The sequence below is a fragment of the Nyctereutes procyonoides genome, unplaced genomic scaffold (genome assembly GCF_905146905.1).
Source record: "Nyctereutes procyonoides isolate TBG_1078 unplaced genomic scaffold, NYPRO_anot_genome, whole genome shotgun sequence".
NCBI lineage: Eukaryota > Metazoa > Chordata > Mammalia > Carnivora > Canidae > Nyctereutes > Nyctereutes procyonoides.
This window is the reverse complement of record NW_026575035.1, coordinates 11,668,768-11,684,293: the sequence shown is the minus strand read 5'-3', so window position 1 is coordinate 11,684,293 and position 15,526 is coordinate 11,668,768. Positions and strand designations below refer to the sequence as shown.

Below are 15,526 nucleotides of genomic sequence, written 5' to 3'. Positions count from 1 at the left end.
GCACATAAATACATTTTATAATGATTTCTTATTTTCTTTAATCATAGATTATCAAATATTAACTATTTGCCCAAGTTTGGATCAGTAAATACATTTAATTCTGTATTTGTAGGAGGCATTTGTCTTCTAAGAGTATTTTGAAGGGCACAGTTATATCGTTAGATGCTTTTTCTATTTTAGTTCTGCTATATAGCAACTTGGAAAAGATTAGATTGTTTCTGTGGGCATTTATACAATTAAATTGATAAAAGTTATTTTTCTACTGACTATCTTCATAAAATCTGGGTTTTTTTCCTTTAAGGATTTTGCCCCATTGAAAGTGTTGAGATTTCTACCAAATCAGTTTTTTTTTTTTTTTAAAGATTGTATTTATTTATTTGAGAGAGAGTGTGCATGTAGGCACAGAGAGGCAGGGGGAGGGAGATGCAGACTCCTCACTGACCAGGGAACCTGATGCGGGACTCAATCCCAGGACTCTGGGATCATGACCTGAGCTGAAGGCAGGCACTAACCAACTGAGCCACTCAGGTCAAATATTTTAAATGAATTAGAATCCACATATTCCTCCTCTTAACTGGCTGAACCGTGACAACTTTTTTTTTTTTTTTTTTTGAAGGAGCATCTACTTCTGAAAGTAGGAATACTGTTCAGTGTGACCAATTGTAGTGGAGGTTTCTGTAGTGAAGCTTTCCATAAGTGATCCTAATGATCTCTGGACTACTTCTACAGGATATTTTCTTTTCTTTTTTTTTTTTTTTTATACATCAAGGGTATAGTTTCTTTTTTTTTCTTTTTTTAACTTTTTATTTTATTTTTTTTATTTATTTATGATAGTCACAGAGAGAGAGAGAGAGAGAGAAGAGAGAGAGAGAGAGAGAGAGAGAGAGGCAGAGACACAGGCAGAGGGAGAAGCAGGCTCCATGCACCGGGAGCCCGACGTGGGATTCGATCCCGGGTCTCCAGGATCGCGCCCTGGGCCAAAGGCAGGCGCCAAACCGCTGCGCCACCCAGGGATCCCTTTCTTTTTCTTTTTATTTATTTATTTATGATAGTCACACACAGAGAGAGAGAGAGAGAGAGAAAGAGAGAGAGAGAGAGAGAGAGAGAGAGGCAGAGACACAGGCAGAGGGAGAAGCAGGCTCCATGCACCGGGAGCCCGACGTGGGATTCGATCCCGGGTCTCCAGGATCGCGCCCTGGGCCAAAGGCAGGCGCCAAACCGCTGCACCACCCAGGGATCCCCTACAGGATATTTTCTTTCCCAAATAATTCAAGCTATAGAAGAGCTGAGGTCTCTACAACAAATACACCTCATTAAGCCCTGTAAATAACAGTCCTCTTTAACCTAAAGAAAGGCTCTTTTCTTTTTAAAGTGAACTGCTATTTGTGCCCTGATCATGGAATTATGTAGACTCCAAGTACCTACCTTAATTTTCACTTTTTATATGGATCAGAAAATATTGTAGGTGGCCTTAGAGGAAAGAAGAAAGTTTTGGCCTTACTTTTATTCCTTGCTATGCTTTAAAAATGCTCCAGGAGATGCCTTCCATTGTGTGTACTTGAATAATAGTTATTATTGACTATCTAATGAGTCCTGTTTACTTACTGCCACACCGAGTACTTCTTATTTTGATTAATATTCAACATTATGCCATATACATGTTAGATAATTTTAATATACATTGTAAAAATGAGATACTTGAGACCCTAGGAGGCTAAATAATTTGTGAACTTGTGCACTCTTTTTAATTGCTTTACTTTCTCTACCAAGCACACTTGAAGAAAGGCATTAGGACATTTGTTTAAGGTATCTTTGTGGGTTCTGACTTCGAAGCATGACCTTTGCTCCAAACATATAGCAACGTTAGGTAAAATCCCAAGTCAGAAAATATAAAAGTCACAGCTGAGCTCATAATTTATCATCTCAGTGGTCCACAAATCAAAAGAAAATGCAAATGATGAGTTGTAAGCTGTGCTGAGGGCCCTGGAGGTGGCCAGAAGGCCAGTACAACTTCTTCTAAGGTAATAAGAGATTGAAGTCATTCTACACTAGGTGGAGATCCAGAGCCAGTGTTATAGCTTGAAGCCAGGACATAGAGAAGGACTCATCTGCTTCTGAGCGAGGATGAAAAACCTGCTGCCCACTACTTGAGACTATAGATTTGAGGTCAGGAAAGGCTTATATGGCAGGAAGAAAGGGACATGGCTGGTAAACTGGGAATTGAACCAGTCAAGTCACTCATTGGTTCAGTAATGTGACTGATAATAATCCAGATGTCAGCACAATGTAGTATTTGAATTTCCAGTATGAAACTGATTATATATGGGTGATTCTGGGTACAAAATGAACACAAAATCATTTGTAAGAGAAGGATAATGAGAGATAGGGGTTGGACGTAGATCAAAAAGCTAAATAAAACCAAATAAAAATCTTCCCACTTCAAATGAACCTGCAAAACAAAATTCCAAAGCACAAAAGAAAGCCTAAGACTAGGAAAGAGCCAATGAATTCAACCACTGAGAATAAATTTGACTGGAAGAAATTAAAATATTGAAACAGCCTGGGAGAGCATATTTTGGGTGCTCAAAATATTAACAAAGGATTGCCATTCATAGAAAGGTAGGAAATCCTGAAATAAAAACAATCAGTGATCTAGTTATTTATTCACAAATATTTATTAAGATCATACTATGGTCCACACATTATTACGGGTGCCAGAGATACAGGAATGATCCCAAGTAAATAAAAACCATATCCACATAGACAGTTCATGTTCTTATGGGGAGGTTACCTATTAGTGGTAGAAATGAAGTAAGAGGCAGAAATCTCAGAAGTGAAAGATAGTCACTGAAATAAAATTCCCAGTAGAAAATACAAACTCTAGACTTGACAGTGACAGAATTTTTTTCATTTGGAAGATATTACTTAGGAAATCACCTAAAATGCAGTCATGGGAAAATAAGATTTTAAAAGCATGTGTGTGTGTGTGTGTGTGTAGAGAGAAAGAGAGAGAGAGAAAACAAATCCGATTATGTGAAGAAATAATAGCTGAGATTATTTTATAATTGAAGACAATACACCTCACATTGAAAAGACACTCTGAGAACCTGGTTTTATCTGGATAAATAACAATAAATCAATTTACCTCAATGTGCCTAAACACATTGAGGTAAAACTTCAGAACATTGAGGATGGAAAGAAAATCTTAACCTATCAGAGAAAAAAATATAGACTAACCCCCAAACAAAGACAACTAGACTGAGAGCAAACACCAAGAGCAGTATAGAGGGGGAAAAATGTCCTGTAATCTGGATTCCAGAATTTAATGCTGACATATACCAGACACACTGATCAAACATATTAATAGAATTTCCGACTTTTAAATCTGGATATTTTGAGGAAGCAAGCCTAGAAAGAATGTGTGGGCTTAAAACAAGAAAAAAAAAAGTAAAGAGGAACAGAAACTTCTAAATGTCACCAAATTTAACTCTTGCTATAAAAAGTAATAACTAATTTCTATGTGAAAAAAAGTCAAGACTACACAAAAGAAAGAAATACAAATGCACAAAAAAAAAGAAGAAATATAGATAGCCAACAAATATATGCAAATTGAAAATGAAAACACCAAAGGTTGAAGTTCTAATAACATCAGTGTGGACAAGAATTGGAAGAATGATCACAGCTATTTGGTAGCTCCATTTGGCACAGCTGTGTGGGTGACTTCATGAAGCATGGAAGCAGGAAATGCCAGCTTCTGAGTGATATTTGCCTTGAGGAGGGAGAGTTTGGAACAAGGGTGGGGTGGAGAAGGGTGAGCAATAAAGAGCTCACCTGTATCTGTAATGTTTCATTTTTTTTTTAAAGGTGAAGCAAAAGTGCCAAGTGCCAGGATCTGTCAAAATATGGTGGTGCCTACCTGGATTTTCATAGTATTCGCCTAAATCTGTAGCTGTGTAATTGAAATGAAGAGACACTCAGAACTTTCAGGAGAACACGAATGTTTATGCACAGTAATAAGGTTTATAAGACACCCAGTCTTTTGGTAATGAGGCCAGTTAAAACCCAAAGTCTTTGCCAGGATCTATAAGGCCCTACTAAAGACTCTGCTCCTTTGACTTCTCTCAGTGGCTCACTCATTCTAATCTAACCCCAGCCCTATGGTGTATTTTTGTGCCTCATACAAGTCTGGCTCATTTCTTCTTCTCTTACCAGCAATCCTCTTAGATTGTTCTTCTCTCTTTCTGATACTGGGGAAAATTAGAAAATTTAAAAGTATCTCAAATGCCTTTGATTTTGCTCTTGATCCAATGCTCTTAATAGATATTGACTCAGCCAGCTGAATGAAACTATGTTTTCTTGGCACTTAATGGATGTTCCAGGTTAGAGTCATTTGTGCCACCATAACTCAGTCATTTTGAGCAGAACACTGCTTGGGGTGAGTGGAATCCTCATATTCCTAGCAGCTTTATGTGCTCAGGAGCAACAGGTAGCTGTGGGATTTAGGCTGAGGGAATAATTTTCTATGGACTCATGTACTCTTTTCCACCATATTGCTTTTTCTATCAAGCACACTTGAAAGGCATGGGAACATCTGATCAAGGTTATCTCTGTGGGTTCCAGCTTTGAGGCACCACCCTTGTTCCAAAATGGTACATGGAAATCTTTTGGAGTTCAAAAAATAATAACCAACTTTGGATGCAGAGCTATTATAAAATTTTTGTTATTGTTCAATTTGTATTTGAGACATGAATAAGCTAATTCTCAGTAAGAATCAGCATAACTTTCATGTTGGAAGTTACTCTTAACGTTTTCCTAATTTAAAGTGTAAAACTAGATTAATCCATGCTAATTTATCTTAAAAAGAAAGACAACACCAAACGTCATTACGAGGTACAATGCTAATGGGAATAACAGTGTGTGTGTTTGTGTGGGTGAGTGTGCATGTATGCGCATGTAGAGGGGGACTCTGGGCATAAAACCATCTCTCACAGATTTTGCCCTCTACTACTCATGCGTTTGGTAATAATCTGACAGTATTTTGAGGTTCTAAAAGGTGCTTCAAAACACTAGCCTAATCAGTTTTATTTCAATATCTTGTCTGACAATCATTCTAATATTATGGAACTTACTTTGGTACATCAATATTAAGTGTTCACATCTTGAAAATAATTTTGCTTCATCAAAGATTGTAGATTAAATATAACTTAAATGTATCCTGTCTTCATGGGTCATTTACTTACAATTTCAGTTTAGTATTGAGTCAAGAGCTAATAAGCAAAACAGCAATAATTCTTTGGAAATTGGGTTTAATTATTGCAGGCCACTAAGATTCAACTTCGTGTATTAAAATGGTACCACAATGCATCCTGGTGACAAAAAGAACAAGTGTATCCTTGAAGAGGGTCTTTGGTGACTCCATTTGGCCCAATCTGAGCATAGTTTAGTGGATGAAATAATTCAACTCAGTACCCTGTTTAAAATTAGTTTTTTGAGTATTACTGTTATAATCTTGCACAATAAATGAACACTAGATACTGTTTTCCAATAGTCACAAGAAAATATATTTCTTCAACTTTTATAATAATATTATTGTAAATACTAAAATAAAAAATATTTGTGTTATATACTATTCTAAGCAATTTATTTACATTAATTCATTAAATCTTGTAGCAGGCTTGTGAAATAGAAGCTGATATTATCCCCAAATTACAAAAGAGGAAACTGAGGCATATACAAATTAAGTAATGTCTCTGAGGTCACACAATATGTAATAAAGCTGATGGTGGCTTTAGTCATTTTTTTTCTTTTTCTTTTTTTTTTTAATTTTTAAAAATTTTTGTTTGAGAGAGCACACATTCAGGCCTGGGGATGGCGTAGGTGGAGAGGGAGAGAGAGAGAGAGAGAATCTCAAGCAGATTGCCTGCTAAGTGCAGAGCCCGAAGTGGGGTTCCATCTCATAACCCTGAGATCATAACCTGAGCGGAAATAGAGTCAGATGCTCAACTGACTGATCCACTCAGGTACCTGTTGAGTCATTTTTTCTGAATGGAAGAATAATTGACTTTTTTGCAATCCCACTCATCTCGGGGTCCAACACTTGTTCATTCATTTGCTTTTAAAAGGAAGTCAGTGAAACATGCATATCTCCATGCACTTTAATTTTTCTAGCAGTAAGTGATCATTTATTCTTCGGATTCTTACAGGGCCTTCTACTTGGACAAGTCAAATTCACCACCAAACTCCACATCCAAAGCTGCCTATGTAGATAAGGTAAAAAGAAATGAGTGCTTTTTCTGATGTTTTGCCATTTACATACTTATCTTACTTAATTTTTCTGCTGCTGTTCTGTATAATTCTGCGTAATTACAAATATCTGTAGCCTCCAATTCCATCACCTCCACAACGAAAATATTTTAGACTATTCATTAAATGTTGTAACAGCTGTGAGTTGTATCCTATCTAAAAGGATTTCTTCCTGCTAGACATGTTGGACTTTATGTTGATCACTTTTTTTCTGCAGCTAATGAGGCCTCTCAATGCTTTGGATGAACTTTATCGACTGGTAGCCTCGTTTATCAGATCCAAGCGCACTGCGGCCTGCGCAAACACAGCCTGCAGCGCCTCCGGGGTGGGGCTGCTGTCTGTTTCCTCAGAGCTGTGCAACAGGCTGGGAGCTTGCCACATCATCATGTGCAACAGCGGTGTGCACAGGTATGTGAACTGGCCTGTCCTGCCTGCCTCTCTCGTGCTGAATTCACTGGGAGGTTCTTTCTTATGTTTTGGTTATACAAAATTAGAACCGGAAACATTCAAAGGACTCCGATGTATTTGGAATAAGATTTGGGAAACCAGATCGTTGTTACACAGTATTTTCTGGCTTTAGTTATATGTTCTGTGACTATTTAATCTACAAATGAATGCAATCCCACATTTATATCACCGTATCTTATCTGTCTAGAATCTTTTCATCCTTGCATTTATATTACAAGATTTATACTTTAGATACAAACTAAAGGAACTTGCCTGGTAGGAGCTGGCAAGTAGCTAAAAAAAAAAAAAACAAAAACAAACAAACAAACAAACAAAAAGCTTCCTTCTCTGCACTTAATGGACATTCCATCCTTTGGTGTTTGGGTTTCTATACCCAGTGGTTGTGAGGTAGGTGCTGCCTTGGGGTTACTACTCTCTTCCTATACTTGGCAAATTTACATCCAGGAGCCCATACAATATGCGTTCCTGAAAATGGAAAGGGAAATTTTAGGTGGGTCCAGTGCAAGTGATTTGTCTTAGACAAGTGTACTCAGTCTGGGGCATCCAAGGGAGGCTTATGAACTCCTACAACTGAGTCAGCTGTGAAATGGGGGTGGAAGAGCCCATGTCAAGTCTTTCCCCATAACCACTTGCTCCTCCTCTGTCTCCTCACCATTTTCACAAGGAAGTGAAACCATGTATTAACAATAATGAAGCAGAATTTGGTCCACATTGTAATCTGAGTGGCTAAATAATGTCCTGTCTCCCATCACAGCCTCTTCTTGGAACTGGCCCAGTTAGATTTTGAGGATGATAGAATTGTTTAGTCACATTTACTTGCTACATGACCAACACAGAGGACTGCAGTTGGACTGTCGGTCATGTAAAATCATAAAGTGATGATGCTCATGTTAGAGGCATAAGTACAGCATGAACAACAGACAACAAAAATAAGAAAAAGATATAATAAGATGATAACATAATAAAAAATAACAAAGAGACCTCCATTGCAAGAAAATGTAAGTGACCTAGGAAACTTACAGCTAAAATCTAAGATTCAGAAGGAAAACTGATCTCCGAGATGGGTAGAACTTTCCCTAAAGAACGTGATGTTTGAACTGACTTTTGATGAGTCAGGGTGAAGAGGTGAAAAGTAGGAGAAAAATGATCCAAGGCAGCAGGTTCTCATCTGTAAAATTCCATTTCGATTTGGTGTGCTGAAATACTAGTCTTCAGGTCCTCCACAACGTGTTCTTGCTTACGAAGTATGGCAAGACCTTATTCCTCTGAAAGGAGCATTATATTCTGTGGTTGACAAAGCATACAGATTTTTTCCTTTATTTTAATGGCTGTGTACTTTGTGCTCCATTGCAAGCTGTAATAAGCTTAATTGAAAATATCGTCTGCAACCAAATGCATAAAATATTTCATAATTTGTTTACTAGCAGAGAAGTGATCTCTCCCTTCTGATCAACTCATGTTCACTCCTTCTGTTCCCACTTATTCATTCACTCATTTATGTATTCATTATTCATTCACTCAGTAAATATGCATTGGGCACCAATTATGTGCCAGCACTGCTCTAGTTGCTGGGAATACAGCCTTGAAAAATTAAAGTCCCTATTCTCAAATAGTGTACATTGTGTTGGGGCAACATGATAACAACATAAATAAATATGTAATGGAGTAGATGGAATAAGTAGAAAAAAAAACAGAAGTCAGAGGGGTATTAGGTGACAGCATGGGAAGAAGGGGTAGCACTATCCAACAGGGGATTTCATCAGAGACTTGTATGAAATTAAGGAGTGATTTATGCAAATTTATGCTCTGAGAAAGAGCATTTGATCCTAAGGAGCAGCGGTGCAAATGTGAGAGCTCACATGGGAGCTCAAGGAACTGCACGAAGGCCATTGTGGCCTCAGTGAAGTGTCATGACTTTGATGATTGGTGTTCTTATCTTACCCTGGTGCAAGGTCATGGTTGTCTGAGGACTGGATATACTATGACCACGAAGGGGACACTTCGGACTTTGAAACTACAAGCACACTCTCTTACTCCCACATTAATTTACTGAAAGTTAATGCATCTAAATCTGCACTTAATCCTAGAACCATGACTGTCCTGATTATTCTCTCTGCTATCCCATGAGCAATTTTAGAATCTGACTTATGTTTCATAAGAGAAATAGATTGATGCCCCACAATTGTTTTGTAATTACCATATTCATTGATGGGTGTGTTGGGACCACAAGTAACATTGAAATTTCAAAGTAGTTTGCCTTTTTCTGTTCAAAATAAATGTAGCTTTAGTTAGTTCATTGCAGAGACATTTACTGAGATATAGGGACAAATATTCCAGGACAAATGCTGAATTTAAAGTTAAAACTATTTGAAAAAGGCACAGCTCTATTTTTCTATTATGGGGAATAAAATGGGAGTTTAACATTATCTTTTAATCTCTTGGTGAAGGCTGTGCTTACATTTTTTATGACAATAAAATGTGCTAATTTATTATTGGATTTAGAAATCTCATGTAAAGGCTGTTCTTAAAATAATTCCTTCATAATTAGAATTTAGACAGCCAGAGAGAAACCCAAGTAGATCCACACCTGCACTCAACATTAGACATGGAGATTTAGCTTCAGGTTCTGACAAGCGGTGAAGTCCACACTGTGAATCAGAATAAATATCACACAAACTATTTTTATCATTTACTTCTAAAACCCAGATGAGAAATGGTCAGTGCTATTGCATCCACATGAGATAGTCAATTTCTTGCCCTTTCTGATTTTATTTACAAAATAAAAGGAGAATCTAAAATATTTTTAGAGTGTTGAATGATACTGCATGTGTTTGATATTAAAGAGAATAATGTGGTTTTTCAGAATGAAAAGGCAGATTTAATTAGCATTAATGTCTAGATGTTTTAATGCCAACCTGAATTGGATGGCAGAGCTGTGTACAACAGTGAATGCAAGATTAGCAGGAATAGAATTCAGGATGAATTATTAAAATCTTCTCATAGCATTTAGCCTGGCTTTGTTTTTATTAAATTCTTTTCCCTAGGGAAGTCCTTTGTGTGTATTACAATTCTACTGATGAACTTCCCTGCCCACACTCTCTTAACGATTCACTTATGTCAGTGATTGCTATTGGATGGTGGAAGAACAGGACTGTCTCTTCTTAAAAGCAGGTTTTTGCCTTTTATACAGTATAAACTTGATATTAAAGGTAGTTTAACCAATGGAGCATTTTTATAATTTACTATCCTGACAAGCCTTCTTTCATGTTCATTTTGTGTCATCTTTTGCAGTTTTCATCAAACAACACACAATTAAACACTGTTTTATTAGTAAATATGGTTCAACAATCTGCTTTATGCTCATTACAACTATATCTGTTTTTTCAAAATGTACAATGTAGGTTTTCTCATTTTCACTTTTATTCGTTACATAGTTAACTGAACCAGTTGCTGTACCATAGTTTACTAAATGATTACTTTAGTGGTTTATCTTCCTTGTCCATTGCACATAATGCCTGCAGAGAGGCTGCTTTCATTATATAGCTGTTCAGATTTCAATTTTATTTTCCACAAAGTTACAAGAAAAAAAAATCCTCCAGATAGAAATACTATGTCAAAGAGTTTAAACCTTTGTGACCAATAATATATATTATTTAGGTTCCCAAAAGCTTCATCCTCATGTACAACACAACCAGAAGGTTAGGTAGTTATGAGGCACTTTGACCTTTTTCTGGTCTGCAGAGGGTATTTGAATCCATTTATGTATTGTGCTTCTCTCCTAGATGATATATCACCAGTGCTTTAGTTTATGCTTCTTTGACTAACAAATTCAAATGTTTGTACATTTGAATTAAAAATTCTTTGAATTTCCTTTTCCATGAAGATATATGCCATTCTACATACCTGCTTCATAGACAAAACTTGGTTTTTACCAAATTGAACATTTCTAAACTACTGAATCGGCTCGTGGCTTTTAAAGTTCTCTCACACTCCTGCCAGTTATTTGTTGCAAGCAATCCAAAAGCGTGCAAACAAGGATTCTAAATTTTCTTTTATTTCATACTGCAGCATCCTTCCATTCAATGTGGCATTTCATTTTGTTGTAGTTCTTTATTCCCACCCCAGCTTAACAGCCAACTGTTTTTCTTTAACCAGCATAAATCAGTATATTGCAAATGTTATAAAACAAGAATCATGGGTCTTACTGTGTCCAAAAACAAAGATGTCATTTCCTTCTCGCGATATTAGCTTATGCTTCCTTTGCCAGTGGGAACAAGTAGGTGGAAATTTCCAGAGGCTACCTGAAAAGGTAACTTCAAAGAAATTTCTCGTGAGGGCAGGAAATCCAGAATCACGGTTTTTCCCTCTAAGGACTTGTTCCAAAGAGTTTTTGTCCACATACTCTCAGTATCTTTTAATAATTGATCTTCACGGTGTTAGAACCTTGATATGGCCCTGCAGGAGGTTACGTGATTTGAGCATAGGCCTCACTCGCTCTGTGATGGCTTTGAACCTAAACCTTGGTGACCTGTACACACAAGTTATATTTTATCTTCACACTTTGTTATGAGGATGAATCTCTTCCAAGAAACAAGGTTCTGCATTTTAAAGTAACCTACCTCCTGTTCGCCCATCCAGTAGGGGGTTGTGAGCAGCACCACTAGGAGGAGCTTGTTGAATCCGGGGTTCACCAGCACCTGGCATTGGTCAGTGTCTTGTCTTCTGATTAGAACCCAGAATCTTGTGTGAGAAGGAAACAGTCTGTGGCAAGGCCTGCCTGTTCTCACTATTGAAAAACATTGATAAACATCAAGCTAGCTACCATCTGTGTATTACAGTGTTAGACTTTTTTTTAATACATTGCAGAAATTAGTTTTAACATATATAGAGTTTTAGGAACTAAAAGGCCACAAATATGTGAAGCTTCTAACTTTAGAGGGGTCTCTTCCCAAGATGCTTTCCTTTGTTGGTTATGTGGAAATTGAGACACATGTTCACATTTGACAGTATGACCCTTGGTATTTGAATCTTCAGAGTCAACCCTCTCTTCCCCTTCCTTGACAAGCATTTATATAATCCATCCTATGACCATCATATAGGACCCAAAGAATGATTATAAGCACTGGTTAGGAAAATGAAATCCAGGAATTAAAATATAAAAACAACTGAAGAAAAATATATATTACTGGTTCAAATAGTTTTTATTTCAAATGATGAACCTGTAAGGATGCCCAGTTCATGTAAGCAATTAAAAAAAAAAAAAAGAAAAAACCTTTTCAGGTAACTACTAATTAGCAATTTTAGAAACCATTTTTGTATGAACTTTGAAGGACTCTCTTAGAAATATTTTATTTTGTCATAACCGTGACATCAAAGGACAAATTGACAAATAGGCCCAACTTAGGAATGCAGAATCTTGTAAAAGTGGGGCACTCAAGGTGACCTGACTTAGGTAATCAGAGTCCTGATAGGGCAGATAATAAAGCTGCATCTTTTTCCATTGTGTGGTGAAAACATCAAGTAAGAGGAGGAGATTTACTCTGGGAATTTCCATCTGTAAGTTAGATTCTAGGTATGGGACAGAAAAAATAAATTACCATAATAAGCAAATGTAGGTTTCAGATATATCCATTTATCTTTTGTTCAAAAATGACTTGAAAGCTTCAATAACAAGATTAGTGGAAATACTTGAATTTTAAATCTCCAGAAAGATGGCTAAATAGAACACAAGAAGCACTTCAGTATACTAGCTCATGATCTCGGGGTACTGTACATTCTCAACAAGAAGTTCTAAAATTATGCTCCGTAGGAATCTGAAGCACATTAGTCTAAAACAGTACATTTATATAGGGTAGTAGTAGTAATAACAGAAATGACATTTAAAATTGCCATTAAATGTAACTGCAGTTATGACTATTTTCTTCAACATTTAAAATTTTATATGAATGTAACTGTTCTCATTTGTTTGAAATCTAATAAAATCACTAATGTATCAAAACAAAAGCAAATATGAAAATATATGATTGTGCTTTAATTTTTAGAAGGGGAAAAAATAAGACTCTTAGAATGGGGCTCTGGGAGAAAGACAAAATATATCCTATGCATGATAGGATATAAGTGTAAATCTTAAATACTTTGCCAAACTCATAGGAGCAGAGGATAGACTGGGATAGCGTGGGCTGGTAGGAGGAGAAAGTGGGGAGATGTTGGTCAAGGGATACAACATTTCAATTATGGGAGAATAAGTTCTGGATATCTAATATAGGACAGTGTGACTGTACATAACAATAATGTTTGTATACTTGGACATTTGCTAGGAGGATAGATCTTAAGTGTTTTTACCACCAAAAAAAAAAAGAAGAAAAAGAAAATGCTAATTGTGTGGGGTGATGGGTATGTTAATCAACTTGATTGGATGAATATTTCATGTGTGTGCATATATATCTTAAAATCAACAAATGATATACCCTAAGCATGTCCAATATTTAGGTCAATTAAACCTCAGTAAAATTAGGGTAAGAAAAGAAACATAAACCTAGAATTTCAAATCATGCTGAAATGTAAAATAGGCAAATAAACCTCCATAATTTATATTAATTTTAAAAACCAGATAAATAATACAGGTATTTTCTATTAAAATGATTAGAAATCATGGGCAGTCTGCGTGGCTCAGCTGCATAGTGCTGCCTTCAGCCCAGGGCGTGATTCTGGAGAGCCGGGATCGAGTCCCACATCGGGCTCCCTACATGGAGCCTGCTTCTCCCTCTGCCTGTGTCTCTGCCTCTGTGTGTGTGTGTGCTTCTCATGAATAAATAAATAAAATCTTTAAAAAAAGATAAGAAATCAAATATTTCAAATATGATAGAAGTTCCATTCTTTAATTTCTTTCATTATCTTTTGTAAAAATTATTTACCTTAGAGATGGGTCAAATTTCCATATATGTTTGTTTTGTTACCTAGATTTTTCTTTACAATTGATATGAATCTTAATAAATTAGTGTATTAAATTATTCTGTAATTTTAAAATGTCCATTGTTTTCGTCAACTTAGATTACTGTGAAAGAAGAATAAGACAGTAATTATGAGAGTGACTTACTGCTGTGGGTTCTAGTTCTGACCTTCAGCTATCACGTGATATTGGCCCCAAAGCCTTAATTTCAGTATATAAAAAATGAGAGTTTATTTGTGATTACCTTACATCATTAAAATTGGTAAAGTTTCAGTGATCAAAATACATTAAACATATCTTGATAAAAATAATCTATAAGAGTGGGTTTTTTTAAAAAAAAATTATATAAGTTCTATGCTCAATGCAGGACTTGAACTCATAACCACAAGATCAGGAGTTGCATGCTCTACTGACTGTGCCAGCCAGGCACCCAGACAAAACAGTCTAAATATGTAATTACTAATTATGTTTCATCAGTATTTGCCAAACCCAGTTTTACTATTTAACATATTAAATTTAAATTTAATAAAATTTAAGCATTTGCGTTACTAAATTTTATTTGGATTTAGCTATCTAAAAGTGATAAATACAGAATCACTATAAAAATTGTTAAGCAGGGCATGAGTCTTCAAAATTTATTTTAAATAAGCTGAAGTTATTGTTTTTCCTAAACCTGCAGAATTATATTAAAAATAAAATAAAATGCCAGTCACTTTCTGGGATGTGTTTCTGAGGGCTTCAAGGTTAGTGATTTTATATCCGCTCTAATAAATGTCATAAGTCAAAATTTCGATCCTCCGGAGGAGAGAAGTAATATGGCTATCTCTTCCTCTCTATGAACCTGGATCAGGAGAGCAGTGGCATGAAGAAAGTTGACAGAAGGAAGTGGCCGCTTATGCCTTTATGAGTTAATCTTAAATTGGTAGTAGGTCGTCTAGTATCATCTGGAGGAATACAGAGATATGAGAATGAAATCCTGTAAAGCAGGAAGGGTGTAGGGTAGCACCTGTTATAGGTTTTAAAGCATGACTAGTAATTAGCCAATGAAGGAAATGAAGGATGGCCCAGTGGAGAAGGATGTGGAATTAATCTGTTACATGTTGAGTTTAGATGTCCATGATGTCTTCTATGGGGATGTCCTCTGACAGATTCATAGACAGCAAGGACTAAAGGGGTATATATGCATAAATGGGTATAATGTAAATGGGTATATACACACAAACATAGCAAAGAGGCTGTGGAAAAGGAGGTGAAGTGATTCTTGAGAACAGGAAGATTGCAGAAGGGACCATATCTGAGAAGGCTTCAAAGAGATATATTTGAGCTGGTTTAAAACATTACTAAGAATTTTCTGGGAATATACTTCATGTGTTAGCAACAGGGAAGAGATATTCCAGGAAAAAGGCACAGAATTGTGAGAAAAGAGTGATCAGCTGCCAACCATGAACACTGAGAAATGACCACCCTGGAACGCACATGGCGTGTTCATATTCCCTGGTTCTCTACTGCTCCATCCTCTGGCACCCTGATTAAGAGGAGCAACAAAGGAGGAGCCTCCGAATAAAACACTGAAGGAAGGATCCACTAGAAAGGTCTAAAAAATACTGATACAAAGCTCTATTCAGTGACTTGAGTAAACGGGTCACAGAGAAAATGGTTGTGGTATAGTGTCAGAGAATTAGGAAACAGGTGAAAATCACGTGCCAGACAACCGTAAGTGTTGGCATCGTCAAAGAACCTACAGAGTAAGGACAGAAGGCAAATAGCAAAGTAGAGAAGATGGGAATAGAAAGGGAGTGTTGAAGG

General features: G+C 36.5%; 1 protein-coding gene across 1 annotated transcript in view; it reads left to right on the top strand.

Moving 5' to 3' along the window:
- Window positions 1-15,526, top strand: part of PREX2 (phosphatidylinositol-3,4,5-trisphosphate dependent Rac exchange factor 2) — a 283,936-nt gene that overhangs the window by 235,526 nt on the left and 32,884 nt on the right. The window contains exons 36-37 of the mRNA XM_055318289.1: window positions 6,204-6,270; window positions 6,521-6,711. Of these exons, the coding sequence (XP_055174264.1) occupies window positions 6,204-6,270; window positions 6,521-6,711 (258 nt within the window). The remainder of the gene's footprint in view (window positions 1-6,203; window positions 6,271-6,520; window positions 6,712-15,526) is intronic.